At 48.3% G+C, this 26,702-nt stretch overlaps 2 protein-coding genes across 17 annotated transcripts in view; one reads left to right on the forward strand and one right to left on the reverse strand.

Annotated features, from left to right (window-relative positions):
- Window positions 1-22,070, reverse strand: part of PRR14L (proline rich 14 like) — a 75,905-nt gene extending 53,835 nt beyond the window's left edge. For 2 of the 7 annotated variants that reach the window (XM_008272160.5, XM_089323421.1), the window contains exons 1-3: window positions 21,892-22,055; window positions 20,141-20,258; window positions 13,819-14,341 (exon numbers count right to left, since the gene is read on the reverse strand). In XM_008272160.5, coding sequence (XP_008270382.4) covers window positions 13,819-14,292 — 474 coding nt within the window. In that variant the 5' untranslated portion in view covers window positions 14,293-14,341; window positions 20,141-20,258; window positions 21,892-22,055. Of the gene's footprint in view, window positions 1-13,818; window positions 14,342-20,140; window positions 20,259-21,891 lie in introns of those variants that run through there. The other 5 variants (XM_008272161.5, XM_070065848.2, XM_008272162.5 and 2 more) reach the window with 5 other exon arrangements.
- Window positions 22,071-25,613: 3,543 nt separating this feature from the next.
- DEPDC5 (DEP domain containing 5, GATOR1 subcomplex subunit) overlaps window positions 25,614-26,702 on the forward strand; it is a 151,952-nt gene continuing 150,863 nt past the window's right edge. For 8 of the 10 annotated variants that reach the window (XM_051826696.3, XM_051826701.3, XM_051826700.3 and 5 more), the window contains exons 1-2: window positions 25,614-25,748; window positions 26,579-26,696. In XM_051826696.3, the coding sequence (XP_051682656.3) occupies window positions 26,639-26,696 (58 nt within the window). In that variant the 5' untranslated portion in view covers window positions 25,614-25,748; window positions 26,579-26,638. Of the gene's footprint in view, window positions 25,935-26,578; window positions 26,697-26,702 lie in introns of all 10 variants that reach the window. The other 2 variants (XM_089323423.1, XM_089323424.1) reach the window with 2 other exon arrangements.

A 26,702-nucleotide genomic window follows, 5' to 3' on the forward strand; every position in this document is an offset into this window, starting at 1 on the left:
AAAGCCAGGAGCCTGGAACTCCATCTGAGTCTTCCATGTGGGTGGCAGGGGCCCAGGTACTTGAGACCACTCCTCACCTGTTCTGGCCCCACCTAGGTCGTCCTCTGCCCCTCCCACGATAAGACGCCAGCTTGGAGGCTGGGTGGGGGACCTTGTGTCCACATCTACCTCAGCTGTGGCTGTTCTGGGTGGGCAGGGGGGCAAGGGGGAGGCATGCAGTAGCTGTGGCATCAAGCTTCAGGGACTGGGGCAGGCAAGGGGGAAGCTGAGTATGACGTGAGGTGGGGCTGGGGGTCCCTGCTGTGTCCCTCAGGGGCATGAGTTGGGAGGGAGGCCACGGACAGGAGAGACTCAGAACAGCCCGAGGGAGGCGGGGGTGCAGCAGGGACCACCGTGCCGGGGTCACCTCAGACAGCCTATGGCGGGGAGGGTGGCTCCTGGCTCTGGGCTGTTGGGACAGCTGAGAGGCAACTCAAGTCTCGTGGGGGCTTGGCCCCGGCCAGGACAGCTGTGCCTCTGACAATGGTGGGGAGCTGCCGGCAGTGTGGGCTCAGGTGGAGGCGAGCGGCACCAGCTTGGAGATGGGTGACAGAGATCAGCTGTGGCTGTGTGAGAAGCTGGGAGGCAGCAGGGGAGGGAGCGCGCCCAGGGTGGCCAGGGGAAGTGGGGCCTGACAGGACCAGCCCGTCAGGTCCGGCGGATTTTCATCTCAGTGCGTTTGAGCGAGCAGTAAAAGCCCTTCCACTGGGCCCAGTTGATGCCGTTGGCGTAGGAGAGGTGGGAGCCACCCAGGTAGAAGCCAGGTGCATTAGCAGGAAGCTGGGACTCATACTGGCATCCTTACAGGATACTGACATTGCAAGCAGTGGCTTATCACACTGCATCAAGACACAGGCCCCTAGAGTGCCTTTCTTCTTTAAGAAGTTTATTTTTATTTATTTGACAAGCAGAGTGAGAGTGAGAGTGATCTTTCACCTGCTGGTATCCTTCCCAAAAGCCTACAACAGCTGGGACTGAACCAGGCCAAAGTCAAGGAACCAGTTATTCCATCTGGATCTCCCACAGGAGTAGCAGGGACCCAAACACTTGAGCAATCATTGGTGCCTCCAGGATATGCATTAGGAGGAAGCGGATCAGAAGCAGAGGTGGGACTTGATCCCAGGTACTCTGATACAGTATGTGTCCCAAGCAGCAGCATGACCCAGTGCACCACAATGCCTGCACTCTAGTGCACCTGGATTTTGACAGCTACTTGCCACATGACATGATGTAGTGTCAATGCTCCAAAGATTCAGATTTTTGTAACATTTCAGATTTCAGATTTTTGGACTAGGGATGCTCAATCTGTATCAGGTTTATTAGCTGGGAGATTATGACCAATCAATGATGGCTGCTTAATGTTAAACTTCCCTTCTGGGTCACCTCTTTTCCCTGTCCCAAGGTTTAGTCCAGTGACTACACCACCGAAGGGAAAAGTTCCATTGTAGAAACAGAATCCAGAAGGAAGATATTGGCAATGGCAAATACAGATGGACACAGACAGAAATAAATCAACATTGGAACTGAGAGATGAGAACTAGGACAAGCGTCATACACGAAGTAGGAGCAGTCTTTCAAATTCTATTGAAACTTTACTGTTTCACAGAGCATGAATTTAATTAAAAACAAGTACCTCCTGGATAACTCATGTTAACACTACTATATCTGGGGGGAAAAAAGTGAATAAATTCTAACATGAAGGCATACTGCAATTATTTGTAAATGGGAGGCAGAGAAAGCTTAGCTACCATAGAAGGAATGATGGAAATTAAAAAAAAAAAAAATCACTGTTTGGAAATCACCACAGTAATAATTATCTCAAGCAAGAATCATCAATAGATGTTAAAACTAAAAGTTTGAAAGAGAAATGGAAATAGTCACATAGCCTCAGTGTATCTCCCCAGAGATGCAAATTAATTACAAAGAGAAAAACGAACTTCCAGCGGAAAAACCTGAGAGACCTCACTCAAACCAAGTGAACACAATCCTCTACCCCAGAATGAGGCACCGGGCACCGGGCACGGGAGAACCAACATCACTTCTGCGGTGCTCTTGCCCCAGAAGGCACAACCACAATCTAATCATGAGAGGAGATAGCAGACAAACCCAAACTAAAAGACAATTTACAAAATAAATGGCTAACAAAATTTCTCAAAATGGGTGCTGGTGCTGTAGCACAGTAGGTTAATCCTGTCTGTGGTGCCAGCATCCCATATGGGCGCTGGTTCTAGTTCCAGCTGCTCCTCTTCCAATCCAGCTCTCTGCTGTGGCCTGGGAAAGCAGCAGAAGATGGCCCAAGTCCTTGGGCCCCTGCACCTTTGTGGGAGACCTGGAAGAAACTCCTGGCTTCGGATTGGCGCAGCTCCGGCCATTGCAACCATCTGGAGAGTGAACCAGCGTATGGAAGACTTCTCTCTCTGTCTCTACCTCTCTCTGTAACTCTGTCTTTCAAATAAATAAAATAAATCTTTTTTAAAAAAATGCTTATTTATTTTCACCTACTTGAGAGACAGACAAAAAGACAGAGACATGTCTTCCATCTTCTGTTTCACTCCCCACATGCCCACTCACTATAGCTGGGGCAGGGCCAGGCCAAAGCTAGGAGCCCAGAAGTACATCTAGTTTCCCACATTGGTGGCCTGAGTCTACACACTTGAGCTATAGCTTGTTCCTGCCTCCCAGGATGCACCAGCAAAAAGTTGGATCAGTCAGGACCTGAACCAGGACTCTAACATGAAATGCAGGTGTTGCAAATGGTGTCTTAAGCTGCTATACCACAATACCTGCCCCAGGGAAAAAATAAAGTTTTCCTCCTTTTCTTTTGTGAGAAAAAACAGTAGTGGGACAATTGGCCAGCTATGAATCTGGTCTGTAGATCAGATAATAGCACTTGGATCAGAGTTACTTCCCTGATTCTGATGAATGTACTCTGCCCAAATAACACACAGTCTTTGTTTGCTAGGAAATACACACTGAAGTATTTGCAAGGGTGCTCTAAAGTTATTCAAGAAAAAAGTCAATGTGGGTAAAATATTAACATGTGAGGAATCGGCATGAGAGTTACATGCAGACTATTTGCATTATTTTCGCAACTTTGTGTAAATCTCAAGTTACCTTGAAACAAAATGTTGAGAAAATACTTCGGTGTAGTTGCATTTGATACTACACTGTGCTTTTCCGGTTCTCGGGCTGATTGTGAGGCGTGAGATGACACTGTTCCCTGAAATACTCTTTCATGTCAATACTTTATGGAAGAGGCAGAGTGCTGGAGCAAAAGACTACAGGATGAGGAATCAGAATTCCACTCCAGCCTCAGGCTCTCACCTCCTGGCTGCAAGGTGCTGACGGCAACCTCCCAGGTGCCTGTGAACTACATGAGATGCCTTCCAAGACCCACCCTCCCCACCAGGACAGGGTGGGTCACAGCAGAAGAGCCTAGCACTCATGGCAGTAGACACTGTTATCCCTGCCGGGGGGCGGGGTGGGGGGCACTGGAACCACCATCGTGAGGCTCCAGAATGTTACCTCAAACGACTCCCATGAAGCTTTTCAGGGATTGCAAAAGTCTGGAAAATGAAAGCTGAGCTCAGGTCAGCCACATACAGGCTCCTTCTGATTCCAAAGGTCTCTGGTGAGCTGGTATGATTAAACCACACTGGTTCTGGCCCCTGGAAAAGAGTGCTAAGATTTTAGCTCTGTCCTATCTGCTGCTCTAAGGGAGGTGTCCTTGGCTGCAAGCCCCAACACATCCTGCAGGAGTACCAAGGCCACTGCTTCAGCCAAGTCCTTTCCTTGGTTAGGATTTTTAATGGAGAAGGGGAGAAAACATGCTGTGGAGTGTCATGCCACTCTCCTGCCTCACTAGGTTCTCTTAGAGGGTTCTGAGTCAAGGAACACAGCGGGCACAGTGGGTTAACCTGTTGCTTGGGAACACCTGCACCCCGTGGGAGTGCCTGTTTCAGGTCTCAGTTACTCCACGCTTCTGACGCAGCTTCCTGCTAAGGTGCACTCTGGGGGGTACCAGATGAGGATCCAAGCTCTGACCCACATGCCACACCAGGATGGAGTTCCTGGTTCTGGTTCTGGTCTGGTCCGGCCCAGCCCAGCCCAGCCTTGACTGTTACAGGAATCTGGGGAGTAAACCAGTGGATGGGAAATCTCTTCCCTACCCACTCCCCGTCACTCTATGAATGAATGAATATGTGTGTGTATGTGTGTGTGTGTGTTTAGGGGGAAAGAAAGTTCTGAGTCAAGAAAACCAAGTTATTTTCACAAAAAGACTGGAGACCACAGAGCAGAAATCTCAAAGACGATTGGGAATTGAATAGACTGAAAAGGAAACAGAGGGGCAAGCCCTTTGGCACAGTTGTTGAGATGCTGCTTGGGTGCCTGAATCCTGTATCAGAGGTCCTGGATTCAAGTCTCAACTCTGCCTTTTTTTTTTTTTTTTCTAAAGGAATGAAGTAGGAGTATTCACTTTTTTTGTTTTTAAAGATTTACTTGATTTATTTGAAAGAGTTACAGAGAGACAGACAGAGAGGGAGAGAGAGGTCTTCCATCTGCTGGTTCACTCCCCAAATGGCTGCAATGTCAGACCTATGATACAGTCTAACTTACAAATTAGACACAGAGAGAATAACAATAACAATAATAAAACAGAAAAGCCATAACAACATCTGGCAATAAAAATTATTCAAAACTTATGATTTGCTTCGGAAACTTTCCATTTAATATTTTCACCCAGCAAGTAACTGAAACCACAGAGAGCAAAACCGCAGAAAAGGGGGGGGGGGGAGCTACTGTATGTCACAAAAACATATACTAGGACTTCATATGTTACAGCAAAAAGACAAGCCACATCTCAGTCTGTGTCTGTGTTGAGCACAAACGTTACATGCTAGACCCAAAGCCTTTACAACACATTCAACCCAGGCAGATCTACCAGTGTGGAGGAGAAAAAAAACCAAGATACAGAAGTTTCAACACTCTACAAGTTTCTACCTAAGCACTGAGAAACCATACCACAAAACCAAGCATGGCGTAGACTTGTCAATCATCCACGTGGACGTCACATACCCACCTCTCTAGCTGTGGTACAGTTTTTAAATGCCACCTCTTGGCTGGTAACCTATGCATGCACCAGTGTTCGACTTTTCTCCCAGAAGAACGCAGTGCAGACCCGAATCACCTTTCACAGCTCAAGTCCGGCTCCTGCAGCTATCTAGTCCCCTCTGCCTACTCTCCGATACTTTTTTTCCTGCCTTTCTTTTCCCCTCCTCAGTAGTGGCCTATTCCTGATCAAAGTTAAAATTACTAGCGACAAGTTGTTCTATCTTTTCAACACAATCATACAGTAGGAAAAAAATTTTTTTTGCTGCTTTACATTTTCATTTTTGAAATATTTTATCACATAATCAGATGATGGTAATTGTTATCAATGGATGATGGCTCAAAAACTTTGGCCCCTGTACCCACATGGGAGACCCCGATGGACTTCTGGGCTCCTGGATTCAGCCTGGCCCAGCCCTGGCTGTTGTAGACACTTGGGGAGTGGGCTAGCAGATGGAAGAGTTCTCTGATTCATGAAAATAAACATTAAAACAAAGTATCTTGGGGGCCAGCGCTGTGGCACAGTGAGTAGAACCGCTGCCTGCAGCGCCAGCATCCCATACGGACGGACGTCGGTTCCACATCCAATCCAGCTCTCTGCTATGGCCTGGGAAAGCAGTAGAGGATGGCCCAAATCCTTGGGCCTCTGAACCCACGTGGGAGACTAGGAAAAAGCTCCTGGCTCCTGATTTTGGATCAGCCCAGCTCTGGCCATTGTGACCATTTAGGGAGTAAACCAGCAGATGGAAGACCTTTCTCTTTCTGCCTCTGCCTCTCTGTAACTCCGCCTTTCCAATAAATAAATAAATCTTAAAAAAAAAAATACGTAGTAAAAACACTTATCAAAAAGTGTGTGGGCAATTCCCTCCCCACTGTGGTTTTGTTACTCATTTACAAGACAGCCGCAATCATCCGTTACAGTTTGTATGCAATTTTGGGTCTCTCTCCACATCTTAGTGATTTATTTTTTAAGACTGAAGTCAGAATTTTATCCAGAAGTTTCCTTACAGAAGCATCATTTCCTCCCAGCCCTTCCACCCATCCTCATCCTTACCCACACCCAAGTATCCACTCTGCTCCTCCTTCCTCCTTACAAGTAATCAAACTCATGAGCTTCTGGTTTAACCTTGCCGAGTGCACAGTGCGTTTCATACAAATGAAAAAACGTTTACACGTCTATTTCCCCTCCTTTCTGGCCTGGAAGGAGGATACCATAGGTGTCTGCACTTCATAGGTTTCACTTAACACCACATACTGCTTTCCAGAAGGGTCAACATAGCAGGCCTGGGCTAGCACCTGAGCACTAAATTTCAAGAGTTTCCACTCACTGTGCCTAAATAATGGGATTTTCACTGAACACCTGCTTTCCTACTGTGAGGCTGAAGACTGGGCAGGTGCCTTATGACCAGCCCCCAGTAAAAACCCTGGGCACGTGATTTCTAACAAACTCTGATGGGAGCCAGCGACACAGTGCAGTGAGTTAAGCCACTGCCTGCAGTGCTGGCATCCCATATGGACACTGGATCGAGTCCCAGCTGGTCCACTTCCGATACAGCTCCCTGCTAATGACCTGGGAAAGCAGCAGAGGACGGCCCAAGTCTTTGGGCCCCCCATACCCACGTGGGAGACCCAGATGAAGCTCTGGGCTCTCTGGCTTCAGCCTGGCCCAGCCCCAGCAGTTGTGGCCATTTAGAGAGTAAACCAAGTAGATAGTAGGTCTCCGACTCTCCACTCTCTCTCAAATAAATAAATAATCTTTAAAAAGAAAAACAAAAAACTTCGATGATAGACAACACCCCATGTACTGTCGCAGTTTGTTCCTGAAGGAAGATGTTCTTCCTCTGGACTTTGCCCCCTTTCCCTTGGCTGGTTTTCCTTTGTATCCTTTCATTGGAATAAATCTTAGCTGTGACTACAATTAAATGCTAAGCCCTAGATGCACTTAGGAACCACACAACTTAGAGGTGATCTTGGGGGCCCCGACACACCTGGAAATCACTCCTTATTGGTACACGGAGAGCTTCTCATTCTTTATTATAGCTGCAAAAATCTCCATGCATAGATGACCACATACCACAGTTTATCTACCCCTTCTGCTATACCGGGACCTTTAAGATATTTCCAGTAGGGGCTGCCGTGGCACAGCAGGTTAAGTGGCTGGCACTCCATAGTGGAGCACTGGTTCAAGTCTTGCCTGCTTTGCTTCCAATTCAGCAGCAAATGATGGTCCAAGAATCAGGTTCCTGGCTTCGGCCTAGACCAGCCCTGGCCATTGCAGCTATTTTGGGAGAGCGGACCAGCAGTTAGATCTCTGTCTTTCCCTGTCACTCTGCCTTTCCAATAAATAAATCATTAAAAAAAAAAAAAAAAAAAAAGCTTCCGGGGCCGCCGCTGTGGTGCAGCAGGTTAATGCTCTGGCCTGAAGTGCTGGCATCCCATATGGACACGGGTTCTAGTCCCGGCTGCTCTTCTTCCAATCCAGCTCTCTGCTATGGTCTGGGATAGCAGTGGAGGATGGACCATGTTCTTGGGCCCCTGCACCCATGAAGGAGACCCAGAGGAAGCTCCTGGCTCCTGGCTTCGGATTGGCGCAGCTCCGGCCATTGTGGCCATCTGAGGAGTGAACCAGCGGATGGAAGACTTCTCTCTCTCTCTCTGTCTCTCTCTGTAACTCTGTCTTTCAAGTAAATAAAACAAATCTTTAAAAAAAAATGCTTCTAACACTTTTCAATTAGAAATTGCTACAAAGAATAACTATATATACACACAATTTTTATATATGTATTTTCATAGTGTCATAGATGATTTGTCAGGACAGAGTCCTAAAAGTGAGAGTGTTAGGTCGACAGGTCAGGGCACAGCTAGAGTGCTGCCAAACTCCTCTTCAGAAACTTGTATCAGCTGGCATTCCTATGAGCAGTTTAGCAGAATGCCTGTTTCCTCAAAGCCTTGCTAACCACACGGCTTGTCCTATTTTTTCACATCTACCAATCTTGTATGTAAAAAGTAGAAATTTTGGGTTAACTCTGCATTTTTCTACTTATGAATGAGGCTGACCATCTTTTCACATATTTAGTTAGCACCATACACAAGAGTCTTTCCCATTTAAAAACTGGGTTTTGGGGCCAGCATTGAAGCATAGCGGGTGAAGCTGTCACCTGCAATGCCAGCACCTCATATCTGGTTTGTGTCCTGGCTGATCTATTTCCAATCCTGCTGATGGCCTGGAAAACGCAGCAGAAGGTGACCCAAGTAAGTACTTGCAATCCTGCCACCTACATGGGAGATCCAGATGAATCTCCTGGATCCTGGCTTTGGTTTGGCCCAGCCCTGGCTGTTGCAGCCATCTGGGGAATGAACCAATGGATGGGAGATCTCTCTCTCTCTTTCAAATAAATAAATTTTAAATAAGCAAAAACCGGGTTATAAGGGAAGGTGTTTGGCGCAGTGGGTTAAGCCATGGCTTGCAGCACCAGCATCCCATATGGGTGCCATTTCGAGTCCCAGTTGCTCCACTTCTAATCCAGCTCCCCGCTACCATGCCTGAGAAAGCAGCAGCAGATGGCTCGAGTGCATGGATCCCTGCCTCCACGTGGGAGACCTGGAAGAAGCTCCTGGCTTCTACTTGGCCCAGCTTTGATGGTTGCAGCCATCTGGGGAGTGAACCAGCAGATGGACCATCTCTCTCTGTGTGTCTCTCCTTCTTTCCCTCTGTAACTCTGCCTTTCAAATAAATAAATCTAAAAAAAAAAAAAAAAAGTTTCCACTTGAGATGCCTGCATTCCATACTGGAGTGCATGGGTTCAAGTCCCACTTCTGCTCCCTGTACAATGCACATCCTGGGAGGCAGGAGATGATGGCTCATGTACTTGGGTCCCTGTCACCCATGTGGGAGACCTGAACTGAACAGTGACTCCTGGCCTGGCCCCAGCCATTCTGGCCATTTGTGGACTGGAGCAGCATATGGAAGATCTTTCTCTGTTTTTGTCTCTCTCCTTTCCAAATAAAATGAAAATAAATAATTTTTTAAAGATTTATTTACTTATTTGAAAGGCAGAGTTACACAGAGAGAGAGAGGCAGAGAGAGAGATCTTCCATCCACTGGTTCACTCCCCAAATGGCAGCAATGGCCAGAGCTGGACCTATCCAAAGCCAGGAGTTCTTCCAGGTCTCCCACTAGGGTGTAGGGGCCCAAGGACTTGGGCCATCTTCCACAGCTTTCCCAGGCCATAGCAGAGAGCCAGATAGGAAGTAGAGCAGCTGGGACTCAAACCAGCACGCAAATGGGATGCCAGCACTGCAGGCAGCAGCTTAACCCGCTATGCCACAGCACCCGCCCCAGTAAGTAATTTTTAATTGGGCTTTATTTTTCAATTCCTCAAACCAAGAGTTCTTTCTATATTAGAAATACAGGTCCTTTATCTGTGATATACATTGCAAACGTGTTTTCTCAATTTGTTTCTTTTCACTGTATGGTGTTTTACAATGAGGTCCAAGACGTCTGGTCTTGTAAACCTTCTGAAACGGTACACAGGTGGAATGTTTGCTTTTCTGTGGGGTATGCACGTTCAGATTTCCAAAGGACCCTGTGTCCTGTGACTCATTAGGAGCTACTGTTGTCCCCTGTCCACTGAACCTAACAGTGCCCACAGGACCACTTCTGTTGGAGAGCCCTCCAAATCCTTGAAGGCTTCTCTCCATGCTCTCGAGTGCTCTTTCAAGTCAGACACCCAGCAACCAGACCGCCAATAGCATATCTTCAGGTTATGTCATTGTTGTGGATTCTTCAGCGTGAATGCATTCCTGGGTTTCTATTCACCTCTCCCATATGACACCAACAAAGTACAATCCTTCAGCGTTGGCCTACCCAGCAGAAAACAGATCACAACCATATTCTCTTGGCTGAGATAACCCTGCCTCTTAGCAATATGAACAGCAAACTGGCTTTTCTTGGCAGCACACGGCTAAACCGCGCCCCCAAGTACTTTTGTTGTTTTTTCATTTGTGGGGTCACATTTTGGAACTCAGAACAAAAACCTTACGTTTATATCTGTTACATTTCACTCTGCTTCACAGAATTCAAAAAAATATTTACCTCTGGTAGAGGTGGGACAAAGTGAGTGCTTCTGAACAGGAACGGGGGACAGGAGTTTGGCACAGTGGCAAGAACACCTACCCCACACTGCAGAGCCAGGATTTGAGTCCTGGCTCCACCCCAATTTCAGCTTTCTACTAATGTGCATCTTGGGAAGCAGCAGGTGATGGCTCAAGTAACTGGGTCCCTTGCCACCCATGTGGGAGACCTGGATTCAGTTCAGCTTAGCTCTGGCCATTTGCGGCCATCTGGGAAGTGAACCAGTGGATGGAAGACCCCTCTCTCTCTGTCTCTACCTCTCTGTAACTCTGACTTTCAAATAAAATAAATCTTTTTAAAAAAAAGACTAAAAAGAAAACAGGGAGATGGTTATCTTGTACTTTTACATCATGCGCTAAGCACAAACACATGCATATATTTATATACATACATACATGTGTATTATATTTTGTAATGCATATATCACATTTACTTTTTAAATGTTTCAAATATGTGGCCGCCGCCGCAGCTCAATAGGCTAATCCTCTGCCTGCGGCGCCAGCACACCGGGTTCTAGTCCCGGTCGGGGCGCTGGATTCTGTCCCGGTTGCCCCTCTTCCAGGCCAGCTCTCTGCTGTGGCCCGGGAGTGCAGTGGAGGATGGCCCAAGTGCTTGGGCCCTGCACCCCATGGGAGACCAGGAGAAGCACCTGGCTCCTGCCTTTGGATCAGCGCAGTGCGCTGGCCACAGCGCACTGGCCGCAGCGGCCATTGAAGGGTGAACCAACGGCAAAAGGAAGACCTTTTTCTTTGTCTCTGTCTCTCACTGTCCACTCTGCCTGTCAAAAAAAAAAAAAGTTTCAAATATGACATCGAAAAACTTTTCTTGGGGCCGGTGCTGTGGTGCAGCGGGTTAATACCCTGGCCTGAAGTGCCAGCATATGGGTGCCGGTTCAAGACTTGGCTGCTCCACTTCCAATCCAGCTCTGCTATGGCCTGGGAAAGCAGTAGGAGATGGCCCAAGTCCTTGGGCCCCTGCACTCGCAAGGGAGACCAGGAAGAAGCTCCTGGCTCCTGGCTTCGGATCGGCGCAGCTCCAGCTGTTGCGGCCAGTTGGGGAGTGAACCATCGGATGGAAGACCTCTCTCTCTCTCTCTCTGCCACTCCTCTCTCTGTGTAACTCTACTTTTCAAATAAATAAATAAATCTTTTTAATAATTAAAATAAAATATAAATTTTAAGAATATAAATAAATAAACAAAATAAAAACTTTTCTTGTTTGACTCAGCCCACCAAATCAAAAATAACAAAGAACTTTCTGGATCCTAAATCTTTTATGTCATATGTTTTACTATATATAAGATTTATTTATCTATCTATTTATTTATTTATTTGCTGAAAGGCAGAGCAACAGAAAAACAAGGAGTGGGAGAGCAGGGAAGGAAAAACATGGAGTGGGAAAAAGAGAATGGTAAGCGCCATCCACTAATTTACTGCCTAAATGGCCACAGCATCCAGAAGCTGGCCAAGCCAAAGCCAGGAGCCAGCTATTCCACCCAAGTCTCCCATGCGGGTAGCAGGTGCTCAAGAACTCAGCCATCACGCTCAGCTTTCCCAGGAGCATCGGCAGGGACTGGAGGCAGAGCAGCAGAGACTCAGCGAAGCACTCCAATATGGTATCCTGGGGTAAGTGTTGACTAAAACTGCTGTGCTGGGACGTGGATCCCTATTCATGTTTTTAAAGGTACATCATCACAGAGTAATCTCTGATACCATGTTTAACTACTATTGCTTCACTCCTGGTTACAGTCAACATATGGTGCTTCTAATAACAATTAACTGTAATCTGTATAAAGAAATAATGCATTATCAGATGTAGTATGAAGTCTAACCCAGAGAACATGAAAATATTACTGGGTCTAAAAAAGGGGTCAGCAAACTACAGCCTGCATACCCGTAACAGCCTGTGCTAATAGTTTTGCTGGGATACAACCACACTCGTTAACATACTGTTAAGGCTGCTTCTAAGCAACAGCAGTAGAGCTGAGTAGTTCCAAAAGAGACTGCAGATCTACAAAACACAGACCACAGGGCCTGTCACAGATAAAGTTCACTGACACTTGGCCTAGGGCACCATCCAAAGAAGGAATTAAGCGTTTAGGCCCACTTGGCAGGTGTATTCTCTCAAAGATTTGGGTTCTTCAGGTTATCATGGATTCCTTCCCATTAGTTCTCACCTAATGAAATCCTCCTCCTCTTAATTTCAAGCTTACAAAAACAATTTTAATTTCCATGTAAACTTGTCTACAGAGAAAAGACACACTCAGCAGCCAGTGTGACCATTCCTACCAAGTAATGATTCCAGTTTTCATTGTGTATTAACTGAAGAATGGACTTTCTGAAGTCGGCGCTGTGGCACAGCAGGTTGAGCCACTGCCTGCAACATTGGCACCCCATGTGGGCCCCGGTTCAAATCCTGGCTGCTCCACTTCCGATCCAGTTCCTTGATAGTGTGCCTGGAAAAGCAGTGGAAGATGGTCCAGGTTCTAGGCCCCAGCCACCCATGTGGGAGACTGTGATGGAAATCCAAGCTTCTGGCTTTAGCCAATAACCAACAGATGGAACATCTCTGTCTCTCCCCCTCTCTGTAACTGCCTTTTTTTTTTTTTTTTTTTTTTTTTGACAGGCAGAGTGGATAGTGAGAGAAAGAGACAGAGAGAAAGGTCTTCCTTTGCCATTGGTTCACCCTCCAATGGCCGCCGTGGCCGGCGCGCTGCAGCTGGCGCACTGCGCTGATCCGATGGCAGGAGCCAGGTACTTCTCCTGGTCTCCCATGGGGTGCAGGGCCCAAGGACTTGGGCCATCCTCCACTGCACTCCCGGGTCACAGCAGAGAGCTGGCCTGGAAGAGGGGCAACTGGGACAGAACCCGGCGCCCCAACCGGGACTAGAACCCGGTGTGCCGGCGCCGTAAGGCAGAGGATTAGCCTAGTGAGCCGCGGTGCCGGCCTGTAACTGCCTTTCAAACAAATAAATAAACATTTTTTTTTTTTTTATAAAAAGAGCTGACATTCTGATTTATACTTCAGCCTTTCATGAAGTAGATTAGCAAGGGTCAATTCTTTAGAGACCATCACCTCTGATAAACTGAAAATAAAGAGTGAAGTTTCTGGATGAACAAAGCTAAGGACCAGCTCCTGAAATATTGAGAGCACTCGGTGTGTCCCTTCTATTCACTCTATTGTTGACCCTAACTGGGTCAACGGACTCCCTGTATTACTCTGTAATACACCCTGCGACCCTAATTCTGACACTGATTGAGTACACACCATTTTTTAACATCAGATGTAGAGATAAGACATGACTTTTGCAAACAGACTCAACATTCCAGCCACAGTAGCTGCCTCAGAGAAGTGACACTTTTCCACGACACAAGTACTTCCCTTCTTCAAGTTTTAAAAGATCGTCAAAAGCAAGTTACCATCAGCATCAACTCTGCGGGAAGCGTTTCAAGGGTGCACGTCAGCCACCCGCCAGCGCCTGTAAGGTACCGTGAGAAGGCTGCTCAGCTCCTCTGGGTCACGACCTCGTTCCTTACCTGGCTCGGGCTGATCCTGTCTTCAGCAGCTGCGCAATGCTGACGAGGCTCTTCCTTCGCTCCCTCACAGGGGTCTCTTCTACCTTCCGCCTGGTCCCCTTCAGCTCTGAAGACCGTTAGCTCCATGCTCTTGGCTTTCTCTTTCCTATCCAAGATCCCAGAAGCCAGAGAACCTCCTGCTGTGGGGTCCACTAGCCCACACCTCCCAGGCGCACCCCCACGATCCAGGCTCTCAGAGGTTTCTTCACCACAGCGTTCCGCGTGAGTCCTCTGCAGCTCCAAGGGCAATGCCCTACTCTGACTCACAAGAGAGCTTGGGGCTCCAGGTTTCCTATCTGGAATCACACTCGGCTCAGAGTCAGCATGAGGCTCTTTGGAGACACTTACTGGGAGTTCAGAGTATAATTCCTGTACCACGGCAGACATGGAGGAATCAAGCGGAACTGGCTGAGTCTCTATTCCGGATGACAGCATTGGGGCAGATGCAGATTATGGAGTCAAGTCTTACATCAAACGGTTCACCCTGACACAAATCAAAGGGATAAAAGTTTAAAACCTTGACAGGGCAACAGAAAGCTGTCTCAGTGCAAACCAGCTACAGTAAGTTCTACTTCAAATGCCAGCATTGCCTGGCACCAAAAATTAATATACTGAATGTGTGGAAAAATCAATATCTTAACACTTAAGAGACATTGATTGGTCTAATCTCAATTCAAATATGCATATTGCCTTATGAATAACTTTAACTTAAATCTGAAGGGCAAGTGACTGTGGTTGAGAATAAGATATTCCTAACCCATACACACTTGCCATAAACTAGAAAAGAAAAACAGTTTTCTACTGTTTTCAGGGCATGAACCTTACCCTTTTTGTCCACTTCTATTCCCCTGCTGAACTCAATGAATATTTGTAAAATGAACCCACACCAAGGAACTCAGAAGACTCTAACGCATTAACTTTCCCTTTGAAAGGAAGATATGCTAGCATCCCAAATGGGTACTGGTTCGAGTCCCAGCTGCCCCACTTCCAATCCAGCTCCCTGCTAACGCGTCTGGGACAGCAGTGGAACATGGCCCAAGTCCTTGGGCCCCTGCACCCACCAGATAAAGTTCCTGGCTTCAGCCTGGCCCAGCCCCAGCCATGGCTGGGGAGTGAACCAGCAGATGGAACATCTCTCTCTCTCTGTATCTCTGCCTTTCAAATAAATACATCTTTAAAAAAAAAAAAAAAAAAAAAAAAAAGTACCCAGGCTAGCACAAAACACTACTGAACCAACTCTTCAGCAGAACCCTTCCTGAATTTTCTCTTGCATCTTGAGATTTTTCCAAGTGTTTTCACAGACACCACTCTTTGGATTCTCACAATAGCCCTGTGAGCTAAGTAGGACAGCTATCATCTTCCCAATATAGATCGTCATGCCACACCTGAGGAGGTTAAAAGGCCCCTGCCTAAAATATTACATGGTGCTTTGAGTGAAAGGAGAGGAGACATCCAGAGGCTTCCAACATGTTGGTTATGTTTACTTTCTGTGAATCTAAGTAGTTCATAACACTATATGATAAAAGTAGTCACAACACACACATATTCAGGCCCAGGGTTGCCTAGCTGGTAATTCTTCAATTTTAGTCTATAAAATACATGCAACTTCCCCAACAAAACTCACTTTGACCCGATTAAGGCAGAAATTGCTTAACCAAGTAAGATACATCATGCTTTTATCCTAGATGCTTTTTCTGGCCCTGAAAGAGACAGGAGAAAGGATGGGTTTTAAGGGACCCTCCCTGAAGGTAAAAAAATATAAAGCTATACTGCTAACTTAAACCCTAGAAAACACAGAATAGCAGACCGCTGGTCCATGAAGTTCAGGTAACACAGGGAAGCTGATAAAGAAAAAAAAAGTGAATCCAAACAATTTTGCAAAGAGAAATAAACTGCTGTGTACACAAGTACAGCGAGAACTGAAGGAGACTCTCCACACAGCAGGGCTTTCCATAAACAGTGCTGAGACAAATGGATTCCTTTCAGAGAGTCGACCCCTTTCTCTTCTCGTTCATGGATATTTCTTGGGGTATTTCAGATTTTAGGCCACTTGGGTGTGCTTGCTGGGAGACGGGGTTAGCAGAGACAACCGAGTCACTTTTTAGACGCCGAAAGTAAGTAGGAAGTGCTCGATTTTCCCTTTCCCGACAACATACACAACTCGGGTCTTGGTACAGATTAGAAGAACGAAGTGCAGGCAATACTGCCGAGATAAGCTTATCAGTGGACTGGCTTCTTGGGTCTGTCACCTCTGCTCCTGGGGTCTTCTTGCCCTGCCGGGCACTGAGCGCCAGTTAATCCTGGACTCCTCTCCTTTCAGGCTTCATTTTCTTGATGACCTCACCTTCTCCTGCGACCCCTGTTATGAGCACCACTCAGAACATCCCTTGAGGGTACAGTCACCCTAGGGCCCACATTTCCACTTGTAGCTATGCACATAAAATTATGTCCCACAGAACTTGTACACAAATGGTCTTAGGAGCGCTACTCACAGTAGAGAGAAAATGGGAACAATCCAAATGTCCACTAACTGATGAATGAATAAACAAAATGCAGTGCAGCCATACAATGGGACATTATTCAGCATTAAAAGGAATGTGCTACCAACACTCATGTTACAACACAGACAAATCTTGAGAATACTATGCTAAGTGAAAAACCCAGACACAGAAGACCACATATTTTAAGATCCCATTTCCATGGAATGCTACAGACAGGCCAATCTCTCCAGAAAAACAGAGGCTGCCTAAGGCTCTGAGCACTGGAGAAACAGAGAATGGGAGCTAACGGCTCAGAGGTTCTTTGTGGGATAATAAAAGCATTCAAACTTTTGGTCTTGGTGATGCCTGTACAACCCTGTGACTGTACTAAAAAACTCAGAATTGTAGAATTTAAAAATCAGCAAACTGTATGGTATATCTCCATTATATCTTAATAAAGTTAATTTTATAAGAGAAATGAGCATGACCTGAGCCCCAGATCTTTCTTCTCAATGCTGATTTACAAATCAAGAGGTGACACTCCCATAACTCAGTCTCTCTACATGTGGACAGCTTGGACAAACAAGGATGAATAAGAGGCCCACTCGATCCTGCTGCCCCTCTCAGGAGCAGCAGAACCATCACCACCCCAGACACAGGCAGATCTGACCTTCCACCCGTGGCTCACTTAGCACTCCAGTCTATGGACTCGGTTCTGCGAAGTCTCTAGTCACACCGCTCCCTGCTTTCCACCCCAGTCCTACCAGATGCTTCTCCACACACAAGATCATGCACAAATACAAGTCTACTAAACAGGTCTTTACTCTTTCATCAACATTGTAAATCACATAAAACAGTTCAAATTTTTCCTTAGAGAAAACAGAGCTTCTACCTTTCCTATGCCTGCATATAGGCTGTCAACTCGCATTGGGCAAAACAGAATTTTAAGCTTTGGTCATCACAGGATAACATCTCAACACCATTACAGCTATGTTATCTCTTGACATTCTTGTTTGGACATAATTCTAAGAATTCCCAATCTATGAAACACTGAGGCACATTGGCTGTAGAAGGAAAACAGACACTCCCCCCTTTTTCTCCTAGTCCAATTCTGCGTCCTCACATTACTGAGCAGAATGTGAGAACAGCTGAAGACTGTTCTTGAACAAGAACAGCTGGAACCCTCAGAGGCGAAGTGATATTTAGATGCAGATTAAAATTATTTTCTATCAAAACACTGCAACACTGAAGTAACAGAACACAATTTTAAGACACATTGAGGCCGGCGCTCAACAGGCTAATCCTCCACCTGTGGCGCCCGTACACCGGGTTCTAGTTCCGGTTGCCCCTCTTCCAGTCCAGCTCTCTGCTGTGGCCCGGGAGTGCAGTGGAGGATGGCCCAAGTGCTTGGGCCCTGCACCCGCATGGGAGACCAGGAGGAAGCACCTGGCTCCTGGCTTCGGATCAGCATGGTGCGCCGGCTACATCGGCCATTGGAGGGTGAACCAACGGTAAAAGGAAGACCTTTCTCTCTGTCTCTGTCCACTCTGCCTGTCTAAACACACACACACACACACACACACACACACACACATTGAGATCCCTTAAAACTAAATTCCTGGGGCTGGTGCTGTGGCATAGTGGGTAAAGCTGCCCCCTGCAGTGCCAGCATCCCATACGGGCACTGGCTCCAGTCCTGGCTGCTCCACTTCTGATCCAGCTCTCTGCTGTGGCCTGGGAAAGCAGAAGATGGCCCAACTCCTTGGGCCCCTGTACCCCCGTGGGAAGACCTGGAAGAAGCTCCTGGCTCCTGGCTTTGGGTCAGCACAGTTCCAGCCACTGCAGCCATCTAGGGAGTGAACCAGCAGATGGAAGACCACCTTCTCTGCCTCTGCCTCTCTGTAACTCTGCCTTTCAAATAAATAAATAAATCTTAAAAGAAACCCTAAATTCCTAAGTGCAATGGAGCAATCAAAAAAGATGATGCAAAAATATATCTTTACACAGAAAACTTCCTGGGATTTTATTTTAAACTAAATAAAACATCAGGACTCTTATTTTGGTAAAATACATGAGGAATCTTCAAAAGGTTCATGGAACATCATATTATGAAAAAAAAAAAAAAAACTACACATGGAATTCCAAAAAAATCGGGGCCGGTGCTGTGGCATAGTGGGCTAAGTCTCCATCTGCAGCACCGGCATCCCCTAAGGGCACTGGCTTGAATCCCACTGCTCCACTTCCGATCCAGCTCTCTGCTATGGCCTGGGAAAGCAGTGGAATTGGCCCCAACGCTTGAGGCCCCTGCACCATGTGGGAAGAAGCTCCTGGCTCCAGATGGACCCACCTCTGGCTCTCGTGGCCACCTGGAGAGTGAACCAGTAAAAGGAAAACCTTTCTGTTTGTAACTCTACCTCTCAAATAAATAAATAAAATTTTTTAAAAATTCAAAAAATGTTTTTGCATCAAAATAAACTTATCCGTTTTCCACAAGCTTTTTGATGCCCCATCCTTTACGCACGTAGGAAAAATGAGAGCCACATGCTGCTTCCTTGGATGACGTCATCACCAGTGATTCCTCTGTATGTTGTCACTTTTTCCCCACTATCTCCCAAGATTCAAATTCCCAGCAGCAGCAACAACAACAAACTAGTAAGCACACTCAGTCTTCCTTTTTTATTTGATCCTATCTTTCCCAACAGCTCTCTGCCTGAATCACCAATGTTTTCCCATTAAAACAAATTTGAAGTGCAAGAGTAACACATGCTTATAAATTGTGGACAGGGATTTACAGCATAATCCTTACTAATGACTTATGATCAACCTACTGGGTGAGGCCACCAGGTAATTATTTAGTTTGGGGTATAAGCAAAAGTAAGCCATGGATTTATGAACAACTCTTACCAGCTGCTACTGCCTTGTCATTTTTACCATGACACAAACACATTTTTACACTGTTTAGGGAATGGAGTTATTTCTGACATGTTTATGCCAAGTATGCAGTTAAATGATTTATTTATTCCAATAAAGTAATTCTTTTGAGTTAAGAACAATTATATCTTTCTCTTTCAAAGGCAAAAGCGCTCCAAGGGCCTGTAGAGACCAGGGTCCATAGCCTGCTACCTGCAAGGCTTCCAGCTGTGTTTAAGTGAAAGTTCTGAGAACTTCTCAGGACTTGCTTTTCACATGTAAAATGAACAAGTTCAACCAAATAATCTCCTGCCACCCTTAAAAATCCCCAGACTCCAAAGGATGGCTTTTTCTGTTTCTCTTTGTTTCAGCAAAGGAGACCTACAGACCCCAACGTGAAGGTTCTGAGCTCAAACAAATCTGCGGGTACTCAGGGGCATTTGAGGTAATTTAAGAACACTTTGCATACAAAAGGGATGCGAAGCTTTTCTTTAGTGTGCCTTCCAGTAATCTGCTAGTGTTAATTTCAACCCCACCAAACAAAAACAGGAAAAAAAAAAAAAACCCACCCCACCAGTGAGTGAAGGATTAACACTGCAGCTCTGGGATCTCATCAGAATACATTTTCTAACACTACAAAGCTGACAAAATGGCAACTTTTACGTTAGTCATTCAAGCACTCCCCAACATAAAAGTTTTCTGGAGGTACAAAATTTTTAGGAAAAAGGAAAAAAAAAAAAACGATAAACAAACCCCAAACAGGAACAAAGGAAGGACACAGCCAAACAGAAAAAACCATGTGCCCCAATAATCCCAAGTCTGAAGCCTCCCTCCTCCCTTTAATTCCACAGCCAAGGGCACTGCCACACTTGTGTCAAGGAACAAATACTCACAATAAGGATCAGGCCCTCGCAAGTCCACAACACTCCTGCACCTGGGGTGAGGAGCCCGCTTTTCCAAACTCAGACGCTGCAGTCAGACTCTCCATGAGGGGATTCCATGGGGCCTCTTCTGGAGGGGGGCACAGAAAGAAGAGTCTGTTTTAACAAGATCTCAAGACAAACTGAAAGCGAGCCGGGGGAAGTGCACATCCTGCAGAGGGCCCAGCTCCTCCGTGCAGACGGCACAGGAAGTCTCTAAAGCCTCCAGCACGGGCTTCCCTCTCCCCCCCTTATTAGCCTGCAGAAAAAGGATCCCTCTGTCTTCACACTGCGAAGGCTCCCGACGCCCGCTGACAAAGGCTGCCTGCAGCAAGCAGTTCCATCTCTTCTCAAAGGAGAGCCCGTCCGCACCACCCCATAGACTTACAGGTGGAGTTCTTCCAAGGGAGAGTCTTATTCTCCTTGGGAGAGCAAGAAGTTGGAATCACCCTGGTGCAGGGTAGGGGTGGGAGTGGGGGAGTGGGGGAGTGGCTGCCTGTGCACAACCACAAGGAAGCCTTTTTTTTTTTTTTTTGGTCACCAGAGCAAGTCGAGGGAGTGGGAGAGGACATCTCTAACTGGTCAGGGAGCAGCACTGATGGCTTCTGTGGACAAAGGAATGGCTGGCTTCAGGCATGAGTCTCCCTCCCTCTGAAGGGTCTCCCAAAGAGGAATCTCCCCCCTCACCCCCCCACCCCAGGGAGGCCCTCTTTGTAAATTTACGGAGTAAAGTATGCTAGGATCTAAGAGGACTGTGGCAAGTGTCCCTTCCTGCACCTGCGAGGCAGGAGGTAAAGTCTTCCTCTCGGGGGAGAAAATTTTGGTTTTTTTTGGAACACTTGTGAAGGGGATTGGAGGAAGCACACGGTGGTGGGGGGTCCACTCGTCTCTGTGCAAGACAGTAGCTTTTTTTTTTTTTAAAGCACATGAAGAAACAGTAACAACTTGCTTAATGTTTACTATGTACTCAGCACGCACACAGACCGTCCCTAACCCTCATGACAACGCTAAGAAAACAGAAGCCAAATTAGTTAAGCCATTAGCCAAGGTCACACTCCGAACGCCTGCAGCCGAGAGACTGCAAGGGAAGAAGCGCAGCGAGGCGACACGACGTGGGGGTGGGGGGTGCGGGAGAGGGGCGACTTACAGCACCAGAAATTCAGGATCCCCCCCACCTCCCCACCTCGGGGGCGAAGGGGAAAAATAAGTGCAGGGAAGGCTTAGTCTCTCCAAGAGCCCCTCTGTCACTTTCGGGAAAGTTGAGTCTCCCTCTTCACACACGGGGGGCGCTGGCCAAAGTCGGGGTACCGGTCTCATCTGGGGGGTTTATGCCGTACGCCCCCGCCTCGGGCACCTTCCCCGGGACGGGTCTCCCTTTGCTGACACACGACAGGCGCAGAGGAAGAACGGGCGTCGTCCTGCCCCCAAGGGGAGAAGTTGGGGGGTCCCCCGCCCGATAGCGGCTGAAGAGCAGTCTTCTCCCCCGTCGGAGCCATAACTTGTAGAAGCCGTTTTTCCCCCTAGCGACGCAGGGCCCGGTCTCCTCCCTCTCTCTAGGTCGCTCCGCCGCCCGCAGCGCAGACTCCATTCCACCTCCGGCGCCCGCAGACGGCTGGGGGCCCCCCGGGCGCCCCTGTAACCAACGCCACCCGGCGGAGGGTGCCCTCTGGGCGGAGTGGGGCGGGGCGGTTACGCCCGAAGCTCTCCCGTTCCCGGCCTCTTACCCCGAGGCCTGCTCCGCGGCCGTGCTTGCCCCGCCGGCTCGACCTCTGCAGCTGCAGCCCCGTCGCCGCCAAGTCCACCTGAGCTACGGAGCCCAGGGAGCCCTAGGGCGCTCCGGCCGCTACCGCCTCTTCGTCTCTATGGTTTCCCCCCGCCCTCCCCGTCCACCCCCCTCCGCACTTCCTCATCCGGGGCCCGAGCCAGCCATGCGGACTCCTGTAAGTCCCGTCCCCGCACGGCGCGCGCGCACTCCAAAGGGCGGCTCTTCCCGCGCCGGACCTCCCGCCCTCTGAAGCCCCTCCCCGCCCCCAGCCGCCCGCGACCCCGCCCCTCGGGCTCGGAATTTAAAGGGGAACACACTCCTAAATCTGCTGCTACTCCGTGGTCCGCGCCACCTTTTATATAGGGGGCATTTGCAACTCCGGCAGCTGGAGAGAGATCCCTGGAATCAAGGTTTTAGGTCCCCGACCACGATATCTAAATGACGCACCTGCTTCCAGTAACATCGCCTTGTTAGAATTTCTCCATAGCTTTGAACACTAGCTGAAATTGCTGTTTTATCTCCTTACCGACTTTTTCATCGTCTGTTCTGTTCATCGCTCTATGCGCAGCACCTAAAAAATAGGCATTCAATATATGTTTGCCCAGGAAGGAATTGAGGAGATCCAGGGAATAAAATCCACTTGCCTCAAAATCACACTGGCCTTGTGTTAAAAATAGAAACTCGTTGCTTGGTGCTTGTCAACAAGGCAAGAGCCAGAGGCTTGGAGAGAGAGATTTTAATTCTCTTTGCTATGATCAAGATATTTTGGAGTCGGTGAACATGCATTTTGACTGAGTGAGTGGTTTTTTTCCCAGCTTTAGCTGGGGTGGAGATATACAAACACATAGACCAACCCTATCATCGACAGCCTATATGAGCCCATATAGGACAGTTATATACGGGCTATTGTTTTTCTACTATGCACAGATGCAATTGGGATAAGCTAATTCATTTTAGAGCATTTCTAAATGTTCTAAATGTATGGCATTTTCACCCTCGAGTGCTTTGCTGGGGAACTGCATGCCCACAGAATGGACCCAGAGACCCAGGCTTACTGGTTTTGCCTTTGCCTCAGGCTCTAGCATAGCTCTGCACAGCACCATCACTGTTCTCCGTATTTCAAAATGGCATATTTTGTTCACCATGGATTCTTTGTGTTAACTTCGATCTTTAAAGAAATATTAGGTTGGTGGGCAACGCGGTTCACTAGGTTAATCCTCCGCCTGCGGCATCGGCACACCAGGTTCTTGTCCCAGTCAGGGTGCCGGATTCTGTCCCGGTTGCCCCTCTTCCAGGCCAGCTCTCTGCTGTGGCCAGGGAGTGCAGTGGAGGATGGCCCAAGTGCTTGGGCCCTGCACCCGCATGGGAGACTAGGAAGAAGCACCTGGCTCCTGGCTTTGGATAGGCACAGCACGCTGGCCATAGCGGCCATTTGGGGGGTGAACTAACGGAAGGAAGACTTTTCTCCTCTCTGTCTCTCACTAACTCTGCCTGTGCAAAACAAAAATCTATAAAAAAAGAGAAAGAAATATTAGGTTAAGGGTCCAATGACTAAAGTCGCCCCCCCCCATATGCTGGCATCCTGCTGCCCCACTTCTGATCCAGCTCCCTGCTAACGCACCGGGAAGGCAGTGGAAGATGGTCCAAGTACTTGGACCCCTGCAACCATGTGGGAGGCCCAGATGAAATTCCTGGCTCCTGGTTTTAGCCTGGCTCAACTCTGGCTGTTGTTGCCCTTGGGGAAGTGAACCAGCAGATGGAGGACCTCTCTCTGTAACTCTACCTTTCAAATAAATAACTAAATCTTAAAAAAAAAAAAAAAAACTTAAGAAAAAAATTTAAGATGTTACATTATTTTGCTTACTGTGTTTTTTGGGTGCTCCCTTAATATTTTGTACCCCAAGGCGAGTGCCTCACTGACCTTACCCTAGTCCTAGCCTTGCTTCTAGCTTCAGGCTAGGCACTAGGCTCCTTGGGGTTCAAAAGAATTACCTATATGGTTGAATTCCCTAGTAGTTAGAGAAGAATCAATTGTTTGCTGAATGTCATGCTTTTGGTCAATGATACACTATACTTACACAGTACTTTCAATTCTTTTGTACAAGATGTATTTGTTTGTTTATTTGAAAGTTGGAGTTGGAGAGTTGGAGAGACAGGCAGGGTTGAATGAGCCACCTACTGGTTCATTCCCCAAGTGGCTGCAATAGCCAGAGCTGGGCCAGGTCAAAGTCAGTAGCCAGAAACTCCATCCAGGTCTCCCACATGGATGGCAGGGGTCCAAGCACTTGGGCCATTATCGGATGCTTTCCCAGGTGCACTAGCTGGAAATTGGGTCAGAAATGGAGAAACCAGGACTCGAGCCAGCACTCAGATACGGGATACAGGTGTCCCCAAGTGGTGGGCTTAACTTGCTGTGCCACAATACCCAGGCTCACTTCTTTTCATTTCAGAGACAGAACATGTCTTATTTCCATCTGAGAAGGCAGAAATCTGAGAGGAATGTCTTGTGCAAAGACACAGAGCTAGGCACCGTGCAGATGGCAACCAAGGCAAATGTATTACCTGTCCTGATTGGGAGCGGGGGAGGGCCTATCTGTATCTGCTGTGGTCTCCCTCACCCTGATCAGCTTTAGAGAATTTAAACCAAAAAACAAACAAGCAAACAAAAAACCCGAAACCCTCAACGCCGTGAACTGAACGTTCGTTATGAGCAGCCAACTTAAAAAGTGAACTGTCTGCATTTCTAAGACAGGACGCCGATTCTGGACCTCTCTAGAAACACTCAGGTTCCTTGGCCCTGGGAGAACCAGTTAGCTCCCCCTTGCAGCCGGGCAGGCTTCCCCGCAAACCCCTGCTGGTTAAGACAGAGAACAGCAGGTGCATCTGGGTGTGTTGTTCCTGGAAGTAGCAACTTCGCGGGTCTGCTACATCTAACTTTCTCTCCCCTCTCAAAGATTTTGTAACTGTTGCAGCTGAGCCTGCATTATTTCATTTCCTTTGAGGTTAAAAAAAAATGCTTATAATTATTCAATAGTTACATTATTTAACCAACTTCTCCCAAACCGGAAAGGAAAAGCATTCGTGCTTTCAAGAAAACAAAAACAAAAACAAACAAACAAACAAAAAAACGGTGGCGTGGACCAGAGCGGGTGGCACCGACGGCAGGAGATGGCCACTTGTCGGAAGCCCCTTGGCCAGCGTCAGGCCATCCAGCCCAGCTTTTTCCCATCGAGGAGACGATGGGGGTCAGGCTGAGTCCCGTGTGTGACAGCAAGACGCGGTCCATCCGTCTTTTCCTCTCAACGTCTCCGTCTGTGGAACACTATACAGTATCTAGGACCAGGAAGCTCGTGGGAAAGCTAAGAGATGTTTATTTTGTGCGAAGTTTCTTCACACCACGCACTTTCCACCAATTTTTTGAACACCCCGCCGCCATCCTCGGCATGACTTTCAAACTTTTTTTTTTTCATCCAAATAACACTATCTTTTGTCGGTAGGGACACGAAGACCCCGGGGCAGAGACGCCCGTTTTCCTCGTTTAGGGGGACCAAGAAGTCGGAAATGAGGTTCTCGGGCACGGATTTTTTTGGATGACGTTCCGCCCACAAGGCAGGCGGCAGCCCGGCCCGGGAGCGGGAAATCCACCGCCCAAGCCAAGAGGCCGCACGCCCCGCCCCGCCCCGGCGCGAGCCCCGGATGAGGAAGTGGCACGGCCACCGAGACGACGCGGAGGCCCAGCGAGAGCGGCCCGGCGAGCGGGGGCGGGGAGGGGGCGGGGCCCCGAGGCGGAGCCACCTGCGCGGCGCGGGTTCTCAGGTGAGCGCTCGGTGGCCGGGGCGGGCCTGCCGGCTCCGGGTGCTCTGGGGGACGGAAGCCGAACGGGTCGTGGGGGCCATAGGCTGGGCGGCTGGAGGAGACGCTGGCAGGGTGAGGAGGGACCAGGCGAGGGTCCGACCCTGGGGACCCCGGTCTGAGGCAGGGAAGGGGTTCTGGAGCTGCGGGGTGAGTGGGGCTGCCCGCCGCGAAATGGGGGTGTCGGGGTACCTGATGGAGAGGGGGCATTGGCCCCGGCACCTCCCCACAGCGCTGTGTGACCTTGGACGAGTCTCGCTCCCTCTCTGAGCGTCCACGGGCCTCGGCTGTGGGACGGAGGCGGGAGGGTCCACTGAGAGGTGGCGCGGATGCAGGTTCGGGGTAGGAGCGCCGTCTCGCCGCCTCCGTGCCCAGGACAGGACCTGCGACCCGTGAGCTCTGGTGGCACTACCTCGGAGTCTCTGAGTGACCTTGGGCAGGTCCTTTGCTCGACGGGGCTCTCTCTTGATAATCGCTCGTGATGGGTGTCGATGGAGCCTGGCTGATTGATGGTGTCCCATTCAGCTACAAATCTTCCTGTTATAGGTATCACGGAGAAAATACCTTTCCCCGGGTCCGTAATCAGACCCTGGCCTGGGTTCCCCCTTAGTTCCTGATCTGTGGCTGTGTTATTTCTCCCTCTCTCCTTGTAGATGGGGGAGTGGCTAGCCCGCAAGGATTGGGGCTGTCAGCCGAGCAACGCCCCGCCCACCAGGTGGAGGGGGGAACCTAAAATCAAAAAGAGATTGCAAGAAGTCTGACCTTCCATCCTTTTGTTTTCGTTTCCATGGCAGGCAGACAAGATGACTTCTCTGCCCCGGGCTTGGAACAGCTAAAGGACCCGACACTGCAAGATGAGAACAACCAAAGTCTACAAACTGGTCATCCACAAGAAGGGCTTTGGGGGCAGTGGTCAGT

This window comes from Oryctolagus cuniculus, chromosome 21 (genome assembly GCF_051225735.1).
Source record: "Oryctolagus cuniculus isolate XC-2025 breed Fujian yellow rabbit chromosome 21, ASM5122573v1, whole genome shotgun sequence".
Classification (NCBI taxonomy): domain Eukaryota; kingdom Metazoa; phylum Chordata; class Mammalia; order Lagomorpha; family Leporidae; genus Oryctolagus; species Oryctolagus cuniculus.